The sequence below is a fragment of the Labrus bergylta genome, chromosome 6 (genome assembly GCF_963930695.1).
Source record: "Labrus bergylta chromosome 6, fLabBer1.1, whole genome shotgun sequence".
NCBI classification, from domain to species: Eukaryota; Metazoa; Chordata; class Actinopteri; order Labriformes; family Labridae; genus Labrus; species Labrus bergylta.
The window spans coordinates 17,281,322-17,296,324 of NC_089200.1; the positions used below are offsets into that span (position 1 = coordinate 17,281,322).

The 15,003-nt window shown below is 41.6% G+C and overlaps 1 protein-coding gene across 1 annotated transcript; it reads right to left on the bottom strand.

Annotated features, from left to right (window-relative positions):
- Positions 1-393: 393 nt before the first annotated feature.
- On the bottom strand, positions 394-14,010 carry cdc34a (cell division cycle 34 homolog (S. cerevisiae) a). Its single transcript, XM_020639002.3, has 5 exons — positions 13,579-14,010; positions 5,073-5,159; positions 4,739-4,836; positions 3,307-3,441; positions 394-3,146 (listed from the first exon to the last, which is right to left on the bottom strand). The coding sequence occupies exons 1-5, from the start codon at positions 13,759-13,761 to the stop codon at positions 2,921-2,923; spliced, it is 729 nt and encodes a 242-aa protein (XP_020494658.1). The 5' UTR covers positions 13,762-14,010; the 3' UTR covers positions 394-2,920.
- Positions 14,011-15,003: the final 993 nt, after the last annotated feature.

Here is a 15,003-nt window from a genome sequence, read left to right on the forward strand (position 1 = left end):
CTTGAGGGAAAAATAGAGCAGAAGACAAGAAAAAAGAAACCATGTCTATTTAGTTAGTTGGTCTATTTAGCTGGATTATTAGTTGTAAACGATGAAAGCATCAGGAAATCCTTTAAAGTCTCCACCACCCGCTTAAGTCTAGCCGGGTGACTAGTGCGTAAACATCTTATGTACTCTCCTCTGAACAGTTTCACTTAAATGTTGGGGAAAAAACATCAAGTCAAAATGAGGAAAAAGCCACGCGTCTTACCTCTCAGAGAAAGCCCCGAGTTTCATTATGTCAATCACTGTGGCTGTTCCAGTGTCTTCAAGAGAACACAGAAACCAATGAGGCCTTCAAAACTCTCTAATTCAATCCTTCACCCTCCGAGCTTATGTAAAGTACTGACAATGTCTAATAAAGATCTTTATTTCAGATTTTAAATAGATTTACAAACCATAAGAAAAAAAAAAGAAAATATAAACAAGAAGAAAAAAAAACATCAAGTGATCGTCAAATATCCACATGTGCATATTAAGGTAGAGATTGTAAACAGTCCTTTGATGCCGAAAAGTGAGACTCCCAGGGTTAAGGTTCACTCTGCTGGAAAAAAAAAAAAAAAAAAAAGATGCTTGTTTGTTGGTTGATGTTTAATTTTTTTCCTGAGGTTCTTGTAGCTTTCTGTAGTTTTCTGCTGGGGGTTTCCCTCTCAGTGATGCTTCCACCAATCAGAGCGCAGAAAACAGGAGGAACAAGTGGGGTGGAAAGACACTTTTTTTTTTTTTTTTTTTTTTTTTTAACATTACTATGACACAAAACAAATCCCAGTCACCCTAAAACATCAAAAAAAAATTGGGAGGGGGGCATTCATAGGCTGCATTATGTATATCAGTCAATTAGTGGGTATTGATTAATCTTTAAAGAGCATTAAGGGCTTTAGAAAGGCTAAATTACTGTATGGCGTGCTGTGTACATTTTCTACTTTTTTGATAAATTTGATTTTTCATGAACAATCCTGGGTTTTCACAATCAGATCAATATTGGTAGCACTTAATACAAATAAGATAGAAAACAATTTAGCTCACACCACAATTTGGAAATAAAAGTTATATCAAAGCATAAGAAAGAAAAGGAAAAAAAAAAGGACAACCCTCAGCCCTTAATGCAACAGTTTAGATAAAATTAAGAAGAGAACCTTTCTCCTTGGACACAATCCCGACCCTTATAGCAGTTCTAAAACCACAAACACATCATAACAGCATGCTAGTTAAGAACCATAGTCTCCTGTTCATGCTCCAAGGTCAACCCTAGCCCCATGCCTTCCCATTTATGCAATTCTTCTCAACACTTTGTAGCACATCTTATCAACAATCAGCGAATATTCATGGTTAACACAGAAATATTGCTGGATGGTGATATAGAGAGCCTTTCAAATGGGATCCACTGAAAACAACACCCCTTCAGTGGGCCATTCCCATAGGTCTCAATCACTCACACTGCTACCTCTTCTACTCTGAAGTAACAGGGTTCATTTATACAGGTGAGAGTCAAGATGGCTGCAACCCAGTCAAGCATTTCATAGAGGGGGAATTAAAATGTGTGTACACACAGCTACTGCTAGGGGGCGAACTTTCCCAGAGGCTAGTGAACAATCTCAACCTTGTTTTCTTCTGCTCTGGGGGACTTGAGCTACTCTGAGTTAGAATAAAGAAAACAACCAGAAAGCAAAAAAAAGACCGATACAACTCCACAGATCTATCCCTAGCTGAGGACAAAGTCAGTCCAAAGTGCTCACAGGAACGTCGCTGGCTTTGAAAACTCAAGCTTGAGTTCTGGTCAAACTGTTGAAAGGCTCAGCTTTACTGCCATGTTTAAAGCACTGCATATTAAGTAGGCTCAAGCACTGACTGCATAGTTTTTTTTGTTGATACAGTACATTGGATTTCATGAGGAACAGCAGGCTCTGCTAGCTGTTTCTTAATGCATCCAGGCCATGAGTAGCACGTGCTTGTATGACGAAGGCTGCATGGCGGGCAGTGGAGGACATTTGTGGGTTTCTGATCTGTATTCCATTCTTTAGTTCAGCTGTTGGATCTCACCTTTCTCGCTCCAACCACCTCCCCAACAAATCTGACAGGTGCTGCTATAAATAACTTGAAACTTATTCCATCAGTAGGGCGCAGTTTGCACGGTACCCCCACCTGGGACCATGTGAGCCTGAAATATCTCCCGCCATGTGCACAGTCTGTCCCACCAGTCATTCAGATCTGTGATATATCAGGGAGAGAGGGAAGGCACAAGGGAATGTGAACAGCTTTTTCTGAAATGGATAACTTCCCTGTTCCCTGGAGCAGCACAAGCCCCTAAAGGCTCAAAGGATAAAAGGTGGAGGGTTTGCAGAGCTTCAACTTAGCCTGCTAACCAGAAGTCACACACATGGCTCAGAGAAGTGATGCTTTTTAAAAAAAAAAAAACACAAACTACACGGCAACTCTACTGCTTTGCAAATGCTCTCTACTTGTTTGACTCTGATCTGATCTGACCTGGGACGTTACATCCCACTCTGCTGATGTTGAAGTCCAGACAAGGCGCGACTCGGCCATCAGATTGGCTTGTTCAGCTCAATGTTTACGGAAGAATAAGGTTTTAGAAATTCAAACAAGTCAGCAGTTAAACAAGTTGTGCTCCTGTGTGTGTAACCTCTACGCGGACAAGAAATTAAAAAAATAAACATTTAAGAAACAAACAAAAGACTCTGTAGCTTTCTTTCTTGGATGCATCAGGTTTTAGTGTGCATACTGTGACTGCCCCTGTGGCAGAAGGTGGACAGGGGGACAGTGCTAAGGTGGAACTGAGGAGGAAAAGGGGAATAAACTTCAGTTCATAAAAAGAGAAGGAGGATGGGGGGAGTTGGGGGGCATCACAGACAGGCAGGCAAGGTCAGGAGTCTTCTGTGCCTGAGTCGTCCTCGTCATAGCAACAGTCCTCGTTATCCTCCTCGTCATCATCATCATCCAGTTCCTCATCATCATAGTAGTCATCGTATAAAAGATTGGAGCCGTCGTCTGTGGGCGGGACTTGGGTGCGGACGCAGTACTCGTCCAGCGTGATGGGAACCTTGACGCCGTCCCGATCTGCGTCAGCTTTGGTAGCAAGCACCTGCTTCCTGCGAGGGGGACATGGAGCAGATAGAGGACAGAAAACAGTCAGAAGAGGCCACAAAGCTTTAGTGCTTGTACTGTTTGCACCTACTACACCAGCCAGTTCACATGTGAGGTGTAAGGGGAGCTGCTGTATTTGTGGGTGTGAAGTTTTCTCCTGTCTACCTGATGATCTCGATGTATTCTCTGTCCTTGCCCTTGCTGTCCCTCCACTTGCGGTACATAACCGAGGCGTCCACATTGGCCGGGGAGAAGGTGTTGGGCTCGTTCAGGAGGGAGATCACACTGAGCAGGATGGTCCTGAGAAAGCATAGAGACATTAGAATACATGAGAAGGAGGAGATGGAAAAAGAGGAAGAGCGAGGAGTGGAATGGAAGACGGAGGTAAGTTGAGAACAGACAAATTGAAAGCGCAGGAACAAAGAGTTGTACAGAGATAGAAAGAAAGAGAGAGAGAGAAAGGGAAAAGTCTATTTGTCTCTCCAAAAGACACTCATAAATACGGACAATAGTGTTATACAATGTTCATACTTAAATGACTGAGGGGAAGCAACTAGTTGCACTGACTCTCTGTTTACAGACTAAATGTTGAGACTGTTTTGGATTTTTCTTTAGTGATCAGCAGCAGTTCAGGGCTACAGGGGGATCCTTACAGTAATATCCAGCTGTGAGAGATTGTGTCAGTACATAATGCATGAAAGAAAACACCGTGGACACACATAGTGGGAGAAGCAATTGAAAACAGCAGGTGTTCAATAAATACATCTGTGTTGAGTGATTAAATGAATTAAAGCAAGATGAATAAAACATCATGTTTGGGTGTATAATGACTGCTACTCAAGGATACGATAAAATCTGACATCAAAATAAAAAGAGTGATAAACTCTAGTTGGAAATATTATGTGACTTAAAGGTTAATCAGTTTTGACTCTGGTATTACAGATTAAAAAAAAAAAAAAACATTATCTAGAGGAATAAATTGGTCCCTCTCCTCATCTATAACACGGATGTTCAAGAACAGCTAATGCCCTCAGAAAAATGAGTGCACACATACTTTAGAAAACATTACAGGAAGGTAAGAGCAGCAGTTTCTAGTCTTTGTGTGCCACCCATCAAGTGGCAAACAGCTGCTAGTAAATCTAACTATGCTACTATTACTTCAACAAATTACATATAATTACAGATTTGCAACAAATATATAGACTGTTACAAGAAACATTTAGTCTGTAATTACCAAACGAACAATTAGGCTAAGGAGTAAACGTGAGCAGTAAAAGAAGGGTAGCTTAGTTATTATCATGCTAAGGTGCAAAGCTACTAGAAATAAGCCCAATTGACCAGTTAAGACGGCAAAGGGCAATGTTTTTGGTTGAGACAGTGTAAAAATTTAAATAATGATTTGAAGAAAAAATAAAATCACAAATTTACAGTTTGACATCAAGATCAATGACTGGAAAGAGTGAAGCTGTCTGGTAGCTTCTTCAATTGAAGGGTGCCTCTGTTAGCCTCTTGACACAGTAATGCAGCTTGTCATTTTGTGCGTGTTGTTCATGAAAAAAATAACCTGACATGAACTTAGAAACACAGTGTTGGTTACCTGACGTTCTGTGTGGGGTTCCACCTCTCTGAAGGCAACTCCCCACTCTGTGGGTCATCCACTGGAGGGTGCAGAATCGAGATGCAAACATCTCCGTTCTGGGGACACAAGTGAACACACCATGTCAAAACACAGTTGATTTGTAACTAGTTAAATGATTCAAATAGTAGGATTAATCTTTATCAGTTGGTTCTAAAGTGTCCATACATTATAAATCATGTAGCCATATCACAAAGATCTAGTGTTTCCCCTTCTAATAGCAGCACACTTTATAAACAACAACTATTTGGCACTGCTTTAAGTTGTGTCCAAGCATTGATACAAACATAGTTACCTCATAAATGTTGGGGTGCCACATTTTGGTGAGGAAGCGGAAAGCAGGTGGAGAGTATGGGTAGTCGACTGGGAACTTGATGCGAGCCTGCAGAGCAAGAGGAGACATATATCAGCAACGTGAGCAGCAGGCAGTTCATTCACACTTCTCCATTCCCAACAGACAAGTCATGACTTCTTCCCTCAAAGCTATGACTGATTGGAGAAACTGTTCGCAAAGCGTTGCTGTCTCTTACGTGCAAAGAGGCACACTAAAAGGTGTGGTTGTAGTAGCTATAGTTAGTGTGACGCACAAAGTTGTAGCCCCTTAGTAGTGTTGAATGCTAAAAGAAAACTTAGCCACACATAATTTGGCTAAAAACTACTCTGCTGGTTGACACAGTCTCCCAAGGGTAACTGAATCCAGACATGCATGTCTGTACAATGCCACAGAAGCTACACACACAGAGGATACACACAGGCACACACACAGAGGACACACACAGGGACACACACAGGGACACACACAGGGACACACACAGGGACACACACAGGCACACACACAGAGGACACACACAGAGGACACACACAGAGGACACACACAGGGACACACACAGGCGCACACACAGGCGCACACACACAGGCACACACACAGGCACACACACAGAGGATACACACAGGGACACACACAGGCGCACACACACAGGCACACACACAGGGACAGCTACTAGGCAGCTATAAGCATCATTTTGCATGTTTTTCTACAAGTTTGCAGCACTGTTGTCAACACGTGGCTGCTGTATCAAGATCCATATAATCATGCTGGTCAGCTTCAATGGGGACTGAAAGACACCTAAAAATAGCCGCTGTAGAGTCATGGCAAACTCTTCTGAGGTGGCTGAGCATGGAGGAGCAAATGACAGTGTAATGTAATATCGCGTGGAGGGAAGGAGACCTTGCAGTGCATTCAGCTGCTCAGTGTGTGGAGCTTTAGAGAAACACCGATGGGTGAGGGGAGCTGCTGCTTATAAGACATTGTGGGGGTTTGTCTGCTCCAGCTGTCACTGCAACCCAAGACAATCCACTACTCACACCCCTGCTCTGCTATTATATCAACTCAAACTGAAACCACACCCTCCCGCACTCACACAAACTGTATAAATCCTGCTATGTGTGGAGGACCCCTCCTCCTGTTCCAGAAGGAGTGCTATGGGAGGGATGGGACACACACACACACACACACACACACACACCGACTACACTGATTATACACACGCACATCACTCACAGCATGAGACCTTATGCTGATCCCCCCCCTGTCATACACACACATACACACTCGCACACATTTGCTGATTCGGCATGGTCAGCTGGTCCTCGCCACAGAAAAGCAGGAGGCAGAGGGGGCGGGGGGGGAGATTGGTTGTATGAGAGCAGGGAGGAGGTGCAGTTGGAGTGGGGGGATGTCCCTTAGAATAAAGGGGGTTTTGCTCCATATAATAACTCTGCTCCATATTAGCATCTTAACCCCCTTTTGCTTGCAGTGTAGCATTAACAACAGGCTGCACATAGTAGACACATGCTGCGTATAAATGCTACAGGAAGTTACAGTCAACAAATTTGCTTTCGTCAACAAGTCTGCTAGAAGTGCACTTCAACATCTGGTTTGTGTGTGTAAGTAATGTCCTCAACTACAGTACAAGAGCAACACTCATCGTATTAGGTGTTTTAACTGCTGCTGGTTTCACAACTAGAAAAGGGCTGAAGCTGCCGTCACCAGACTGGACAGGAAACACTGACACAGTCCTGGGAGAATGCAGCTTGCAGGAAAAAACACACAAAATCCCAGGGTCCGAGTGACCCTGTCAGAGAGCTGGCAGCCCTTCAGAGTGCAGGGTTCACGCCAACATTGCACACATTACAAGCTGGCAAGAGTGCGACACATAGCAGCCAGCTAGGAGAAAGAGGTGGGGAGGCAGCAACAGTGAGAGCTCGGTTTGTCTTCACAAACAATAAACATCAAGATAATATCTGCCCACTTGCTCTGAACGAGGCAGAAAAATAATCTGATTTGTTAGATTTGGGAAAAGTCTTGACTGTCAAATATTGGTTTTCATTTACTATGTTATGCCCACCTCTTTGTTGACCCCAATAAGGTGAGCAGACAACTACAGCACATGGCAGTGGGGGCGTTTTTTAAACAAACCAATTCAGAAAATATGTGGTCTGATTCAACAGGGAAGATGTTGTAAAAAAAAAAAGAAGAAGATGACTAGACGGTTTTTCGACTGAAAGACACGCCAACACCTCCAGTGTGAAAAGTGATTTATGTTAGTTTTTCAAGTACCCAATAAAACAATGTGTGGAACAGTTCTTACAACAGCCTGTGACTTCTAAGAAGACATCTTTCATTCACAGGCAAACACCAACATAACCAAGAACTGTTTATACACACACATTCACACAATCAAAGGAAACATAGCCTTCGAATGCCAACTGGAACAACCACAGTCTTCAATTGAAGCAGTAAAATATTGCCAACTTCTTAGAATTGCTTTTTTAATAATTGAATTTTTTTTTTAAAAAGGGGAGACCTATGCATCAACATTTCTCATTCTATGGCGTCATTCATCACAATCCTGGGAATGCAAGCCCTTTACAAGTAAAGCAGGGATGTGGGGATATGCATTAAGGGTAAGCATGAACACTGATCCCTGTAAGAAGGTAAGAGCATGATTTCACAATACAGCTTACCAGGAGGCTTTAAATCACAATGCCACCAACTGTATGGTAACACGAGCGATGGATACAGTTGCATTTGGAGCTCAATGATGCATCAAAATAAAATGTTTAAAGTCAGGAGGATGGAGAACAATGGAAAGATGAATGCTGCATGTGGGTTTAGCAGTAACAAAGCCTTTCGCCAGACCAGAAGATGTGAGTTTACCCTGGAAGCTGAAGTGTGGGGGGGGGGGGGGGGGGGGGGGGTGGAAAGTGTTGTTGACCTGCCCACACAGGTGACACTGAACCCTAGATTGATGGAGGGAGGAAGAGTGGATGGGGGTAGAGAAGTGTGACGGAGCTGGACTAAACAAAGACAGGCTGCTTAGTTTGTTTGTTTGCTCTGCAGAAGCAGGGAGCTCTTCTCCCATCTCATCAGCAACGAACTGACAGCAGAGGAGAAACACGCTGGGAGGAGGATGCAGCAAGCTCTTATAAAGTCAATATTAGCTTTTTTTTCCCCTTTGAGTAGCCAGAGCTTCTCCTCATGTTTGGAGCATGGCTGAATAGATCTCTATTCCTGTCCTTACTCACATATTAGCCCTCTTAGTAAGAAAAGACGCCTTACTTCAGATAAAACATCTTTTCCCTCGCTAAGTGCTGATAGCCTCAGCACAGTTGTCGAAACATCTTACTGCTGACTTGCATGTCATGCTTCATAATTGGATTGAGCACAGAATTAACTGCATCCACGGTCAAAAGGTGATTCACTCTGGGCGGCTCATTTGAGGGCTGTTAGACATGAAGTGCAGCCAGATTTCCATCATGGAAAAAAAAAAAAAAAAGGCGGCAGGCCTGTTACAGAGAATATAGAATAAAAATGTTTCTTGAAAATCTTTCTCGGCTTGTGAGCTAACAATCTGCCTTAAAGAGAGAACAGGAATGAGTGTGAACACGCCCACCCGCTGGTAGATGACAGCAGGGCGAAGTAAACCAGGTCAATGTGAAGACCCTGAACAGAACAAATCATCCTGTTCTCCCTGAGCACCTCTTTACCTTCTCTCCAGACCCCCCACACACACACACACACACACACACACACACACACACACACACACACACACACACACACACACACACACACACACACACACACACACACACACACACACACACACACACACACACACACACACACACACACACACACACACACACACACACACACACACACACACACACACACACACACACACACACACACACACACACACACACACACACACACACACACACACACACACACACACGCGTTCAACAGGAACCCCTTGCCTCGTTAACTGAACTAAGGAGGAGGGTGTTGATGAGGGCGACAAAGTAAAAGATAAAATCTTAAAATGTGCTACAATCTAATCAAAAGTTAATCACAACACAAGGAAGTATCAACCATGCAGCCTGCAGAGCTATTATTCTGAAGTACAATTATCATGTTGATGGCCCATACAGGAAGAAAAAAAGAACACATGGCCAGAGCTTCAGGGGACAGTTATACACGTATACAGGGGCCTCACGCTCACTTATATTAACTGCAGGCTCTCCTTTCAAAGAGGCACCACTGCATGAGGGAAGGCTTCTGCCTGCTCTTGATCTGTTTCTGTGCTTCTTTCCTCTGCCCTGCTCTCATTTCTCTGTGACACAGCCAGAGGCGGAGAAACATGACTCCAGCAGCTTAACCAGACCCGGCCCCTGTCAAGCCCCTCTGCAGCTGGGTTGGGTCCTCTAGCCTGCTGTACCCTTCTCCCCTCCACTGCCGAGGAAGGAAGAAAGAAAGGAAGGAAGGCACAAAACACAGAGTCAGCTGCTCAACAGAACTAGACAGACAGACAAGCCCGGGCCAAAACCAAAAGTCAACACCCCTCTTTTCTTTTTAAATCATGGTTGCTGTGAAGAAAAGGTCTGTCAGGGTTAAGTGAGCCACTCTGGGAAAATCACATAATTGAGATTTGAAAGATGTGTTGTTTCTCAGAATATTTTCAGCTGCAAAGATCCAATTTATAGTATAATTACATGCAACAGAAATGACAGTTATAGCTGCCACAGCAGCAATTTAAACACGGCTCTCCTTCCTTTTCCCCACATCTCAGGATCTGTGCAGTGTACTATATATGCAGGCGCAGCTCTGTCAATACAAACAGAAAATAGTTCCTGTTGCAAACCAAGACCACAAACTTCTCTATGAAGAACATCCACATGCCGTCACGTTGTAGAGAAAGAGCGCAGCACATTTTTCTGCCATTCTGTTGCATGACACAGAATGGAGCAGGAAGAGGTCAACGCTGCTTAGTGTGAGCAAACAAGACTCTGGTGTCACCGGAAAAAGTGATGTGGTACTTTGTTGTTAAGTTTCTATGTACATCCTCGTGGATTTGTTAGCCTCGTAAGCAAGAAAAATGCAGAGCTGAGAAAACATGGTGGGGGGGGGGGGGTTGTGCTAAATGTTACTTTCACATATGGATGCTATAGCAATGTTCCTTCCATTATCTATTCAAACTTTGATTAAAAAAAATACAAGACTTTACCCAAAGCTGAAAATCTTATGAGCAAAACTATACCAGAGGTTTAATTATGCTGTACTTCTGTGCCATGTGAGATAAAGCCTACTGGTTGATCCTTTCCAAGAGGGGGCCTCTTGGAAAGTACAGTAATTACTTAAAGCTTGAGAAGGGAGTTCTTGGGAAGTGAAAATAACAGTTTAAGATGGGTTATGCGAACTAATGCAGTGACCCAAAACACTTTCAACGAATACTACTTCCTTCAGAAATGTCAATGTAGATAACTATATTACATGAGAAAACTGCGAGCACATTTAAATTGTTAGATACAAACCTTAAGAGTGGCTGGAGGGCCAAATTCAAAACCAAGCACCCCTCAGAAAATTTCAGCATTTTTGAGAGGCTGGAACATCCCAAAATGAAAAAAAAGCAGGGGACTGTGATTACTTTGTTCAATATTATTAGCTCTTACATTGAATACAGCAACTACCTTTTTAAGGTTGTAGTGAAAAGAGAAGCGGTGTGATTGTATTCTTTCACAAAACATAATCGTCATACTTTTTGGTTTGATGAGACTTACTCAAGGTCAAGGTACCACAAGTAAAGAAGACTGAGATCTTCAAGAGAGAGCGAAAAATGAACTGAGACAATAAAGGATGTAATTGACAATCTTTCTATAGCTTTTGTTTTATACTTTTAGTGTGTCCATTACAATGTTTTCATGTTCAAGCCTCACATTATCACTGAATTTGACAACATAAATCAGACATTTTTAGAGCATTAAGGATGAATGGATTAGTCTTTAAATATTAATTCATTGGTCTGAGTTGTTTTTTTTTCTCCAAACAGAAATTAAACTAACTTTTTTTTCTGCTTTTCTTGATGCCCTCTGACATGAACCTAATTATCTGTAGTTTATGGTCAAAACAAGAGTCCTCTTGGGCTTTGGGAAACAGTGATTGACCTTTTGATGGACAAAAAACTGTATTAGTTAAGCAAGAACTGCATCAACTATGAAAATAATTGTTAGATCATCACTGTATCAACATTCAGACTACATGTGTACTCTCTCTCTCTCTCTCTCTCTCTCTCTCTCTCTCTCTCTCTCTCTGTGATCATCAGGCACTCATTGCCTGCAGTGATACTTCACATGACGGAGCGGAAGGCTCAAAACAAAGAACCGCAAGTTTTGAAATGTCTCAGAAACAGTGGATTGACTATTGTGAACCCTCCAGGACAACGATCAGTACATTATGATAGAAGTAAGAGTATGAGTACTAATCCACAGACTTTGAAAGAAATGTAACGATGTTTGAATGACGTTTCAATATGTCTCTGTCCACTGTGTGTCAGCAGTCATGACTTATTCGTCATGGTGTGACTCTTGGGGAGCAACACCCATGAGAAATAAATACCTGACTCAGCCTGGTTTCATGAGACATCATGACCTTCCCTGTTTTGACGGAGCAGGTGGCAGGAGCAGGTGGCAGCAGCATGTCACAACTATGTGTTTTTTTGGGTTACCTGGTCAGGAAAGGGTGGGTATTTTTTACCTTTTTTTTTTTTTAATAAGGCAAACTGGTTGGATGGAAACCCAGAACAGAACAATGAGTCACAACCATGTGGTAGATTTCACAGGCAGGCTGTGCATTCCTAGCCCGACAAAGGAATCCTGAACGCAGCAGAGCACCCACACAGACACACTGCCTGAACACTGTCTGGTAGCCTGGTTGAGGCCCTCTGCTTGTGTTCACAGGCTTGAAAAAGACCAGAGGCAAAAAAAAAAAAAAAAACTGAGCATGCTTTCTCAAGAACAGGATTCACAAAGCAAAGTAGCACAGAAGAGATATGTGTTGGAATATCTGAGATTTTCTGACAACAAACTGAGCCTCTACTGATATACAACAAGCTACCTCCAATAACAACACTTTGGCTAATGCCGAACTTAACGCTACAAAAAAGCAACACCTTCTCAAGGACATTATTTACAAAATATATGTTGATTTATTTTGTTTTGCCTTAAAATAAATGTAAATCTTTTCCATTGAAATTCATTTTTATGTTTGATGTAAAATGTATTTAAATGTAGGTCAAGTTTGAAGAATATTAATATTTGCAGACCAAATAATACATCAATAGAAAACCTGACTTCCCTTGAGTGTCCTGCAATATCTATTGTGGATTTTCACTCCCTTAGTTAGATTTGAGACTAAAAAAACAAAAAAGGCATACTGCTATGGCACAAATGTAGGCCTACTCTAAATTTAAAACAGAATTTAGCTTTGAAGTGAGACTCCAGGTGAATATGGAAATCAGGTACTGTAGCTGAAACTTCAAGGCCAAAACTTGAGCAAACAACAAATAGTTGACAGAACAGGGATCAATGTCATGATGCCACGGAAATAAATGTAGGGCTGTCATTTCTTAAAAAAAGTTCAAAACAGCCTTAGGTTTGTGTCAACAGAGATATTTCAGTAGTTTTCTAACTTGGTGGAGACTGCCAACCCTCTTTGTCAATAACAAAGTCAAAAACAGGAACTACACATCTGAAGAAACCAACACATCTTCACTCTCAAGGGAGGAAGTGTGCTAGAAAAACATTTAAAAGGTCCATCTGTTACCACGAGTTAAAATAAAAAATAAAAGAAATTAGAATAAAGGAAGACTGGGGCTGTCTTTATTTCACAAGAAAGGTAACCATGCATTAAGGATTGGCTGACTTAAGTGAATTTGAATATGAAACCAAAAAAAGAAAAAAGAGTATTCAACTTCAAGCTATTGTAATTGATTGAACTAGTTAGCAATAGCTGAAGAGTTTTGCTAATCACTATAAAGGTAAGAGCTTGAGTGGAGCTAAAAAAAAAAAAGAAAAAACCTTTGTTAGGACAAAAAGAACAACTCTGTCAGACGTGATCCTGGACATTATGAGGGAGCCCAATGGAGCTCCATTTTAACAAATTAACAAAAACAAACAAACATAAGTACAGGTGGCTACTAGCTGGCAACAACACAATGAACTAACACTTAATGAGTTGAGTTAGTTTAAAGTTGAACAAAGACCTTTTTTTTTTTTATTATTATTTAACACAGCAGCGTTAAACAAGGAGGCTAAGTTAACATGAATAACTGAGACCTGCTGTTGGAGGCTAATGTTAAATGTTGGACTGTCCTCTAGGAGTAAATTACACAAATGTGGGCTTTAATCTACCGGCTACAGAACAATAGATCGACTGCTTGCTAACATTAGCTACTTACCTTAAAATAACCCCCCTCGTAGTGTGTATTCGGGGGTCCGAATATCGCCACTTCCCAGTTGTACATGTCCGACTCGTCCACCAAAGTTATTTTGAACCCTTCGACCGGCTCGTCCTGGAGACTTTTCATCTCTAACATCAGTGCTTTTTGGGAACTGGCTACATGATGTCCATGCTGAGCCATATTCCACTAGGATATGTTTAAATATACAGAGCGGACCTACCACAGCCGTGACAAAGCTACTAGCTCGGTAACAAAACAACAGCGATCGGTGAAGCGACGTGGTGACGTTAGTTTCCGTTAGCGTGGTTTCAAACAGGATACAAAAAAAAAAATCGCGACTTTGTTTTATTTGGTCACTGAGCTCGAGCGGCTTCCTCTGTTGTTGTGAACAATCCCGGGCAGCCCCAGGTATTAACTCCCCATGTAAACCTACTCTTATCAAGTCACACGTCACACCAGCTGCTTCCTGCCTACGCTTTTCAAAATAAAACCGCAAGTCTCATTTTTGGAACCCTTTTTTAACTAATAAATCTATATCTCACATTAATGAGATTTTTAGTGTGTGTATATTTTATTTCAAACTGAATACATATCGCTGGTTATTTTTATTTTTTATTTTTAGCTCCGCATGTAACCCCTAAGTTTATATTACAGCTGTGAATTAACTTACTGTCGAAATACAAGCGTGTTAAAATCATCATCAACCTTTGTTTAAGTTGAGGGCGACCCTCATTTACAATGATGCCGAGAAAACATACATAAATGATAAACAACGAGAAATAAGATAAAGCTACTACAGAAAATAAAATCAATAAAAGAGCAATAATAACAATAAAATATATACAGTAAAATAATTTTAAAAGCTTGAAATTACTACAGTGATAAGTCGGCAATTAAAATCAAATAAAACAGTTACAGTCAGGTGTTGGGCGGTTAAAATAATATTTCTAAAGTGTCCATAAGGGATAGAAGTGCTCAAATTCAGGTCCTGTTGTAAAATGTTCCAGGAGTTTGCAGCACTAACACTAAAAAACAGTTTTCCCCAGGTCAGTCCTGGGGAACAAAATATCTAATGACATAATAGTTTGTGTTTAACAGACAAATCATGTAACCTCTAAGGCAACAACAAGGTTATACTTTGATCTGGATTTTATTTTGTAACTTCACACAGGAAACCATTCTCTGCAGTTTACCTTGACACGGATGCTAACTACAGCTAGCCTCTCTAGCTAGAGAGAAGAAAGTTGACTGGGCGATTTTCGTGTTCAAATCATGTAGTTTTTATAAAACAATGAAACCAAAAGCTGTGGCCTTCTCAACTGACCTCTGCACAACTCAGCTGCTCGCTGTCACAACAAAATGATCTCGATCGCCCTGCTGTCACGAAATACTTTCTGGGAATTGAAGTTCTATTAATACAAT

What these genes read in the sequence shown, in the direction of transcription:
- cdc34a (XM_020639002.3), bottom strand. Translation starts at nt 13,761, where the DNA reads ATGGCTCAGCATGGACATCATGTAGCCAGTTCCCAAAAAGCACTGATG. An exon ending in ACGAGGGGGGTTATTTTAAG is followed by an intron (nt 5,160 to 13,578) that starts GTAAGTAGCTAA and finishes CTTGCTCTGCAG; the next exon opens with GCTCGCATCAAGTTCCCAGT. An exon ending in GAATACATCGAGATCATCAG is followed by an intron (nt 3,147 to 3,306) that starts GTAGACAGGAGA and finishes TCCCCCTCGCAG; the next exon opens with GAAGCAGGTGCTTGCTACCA.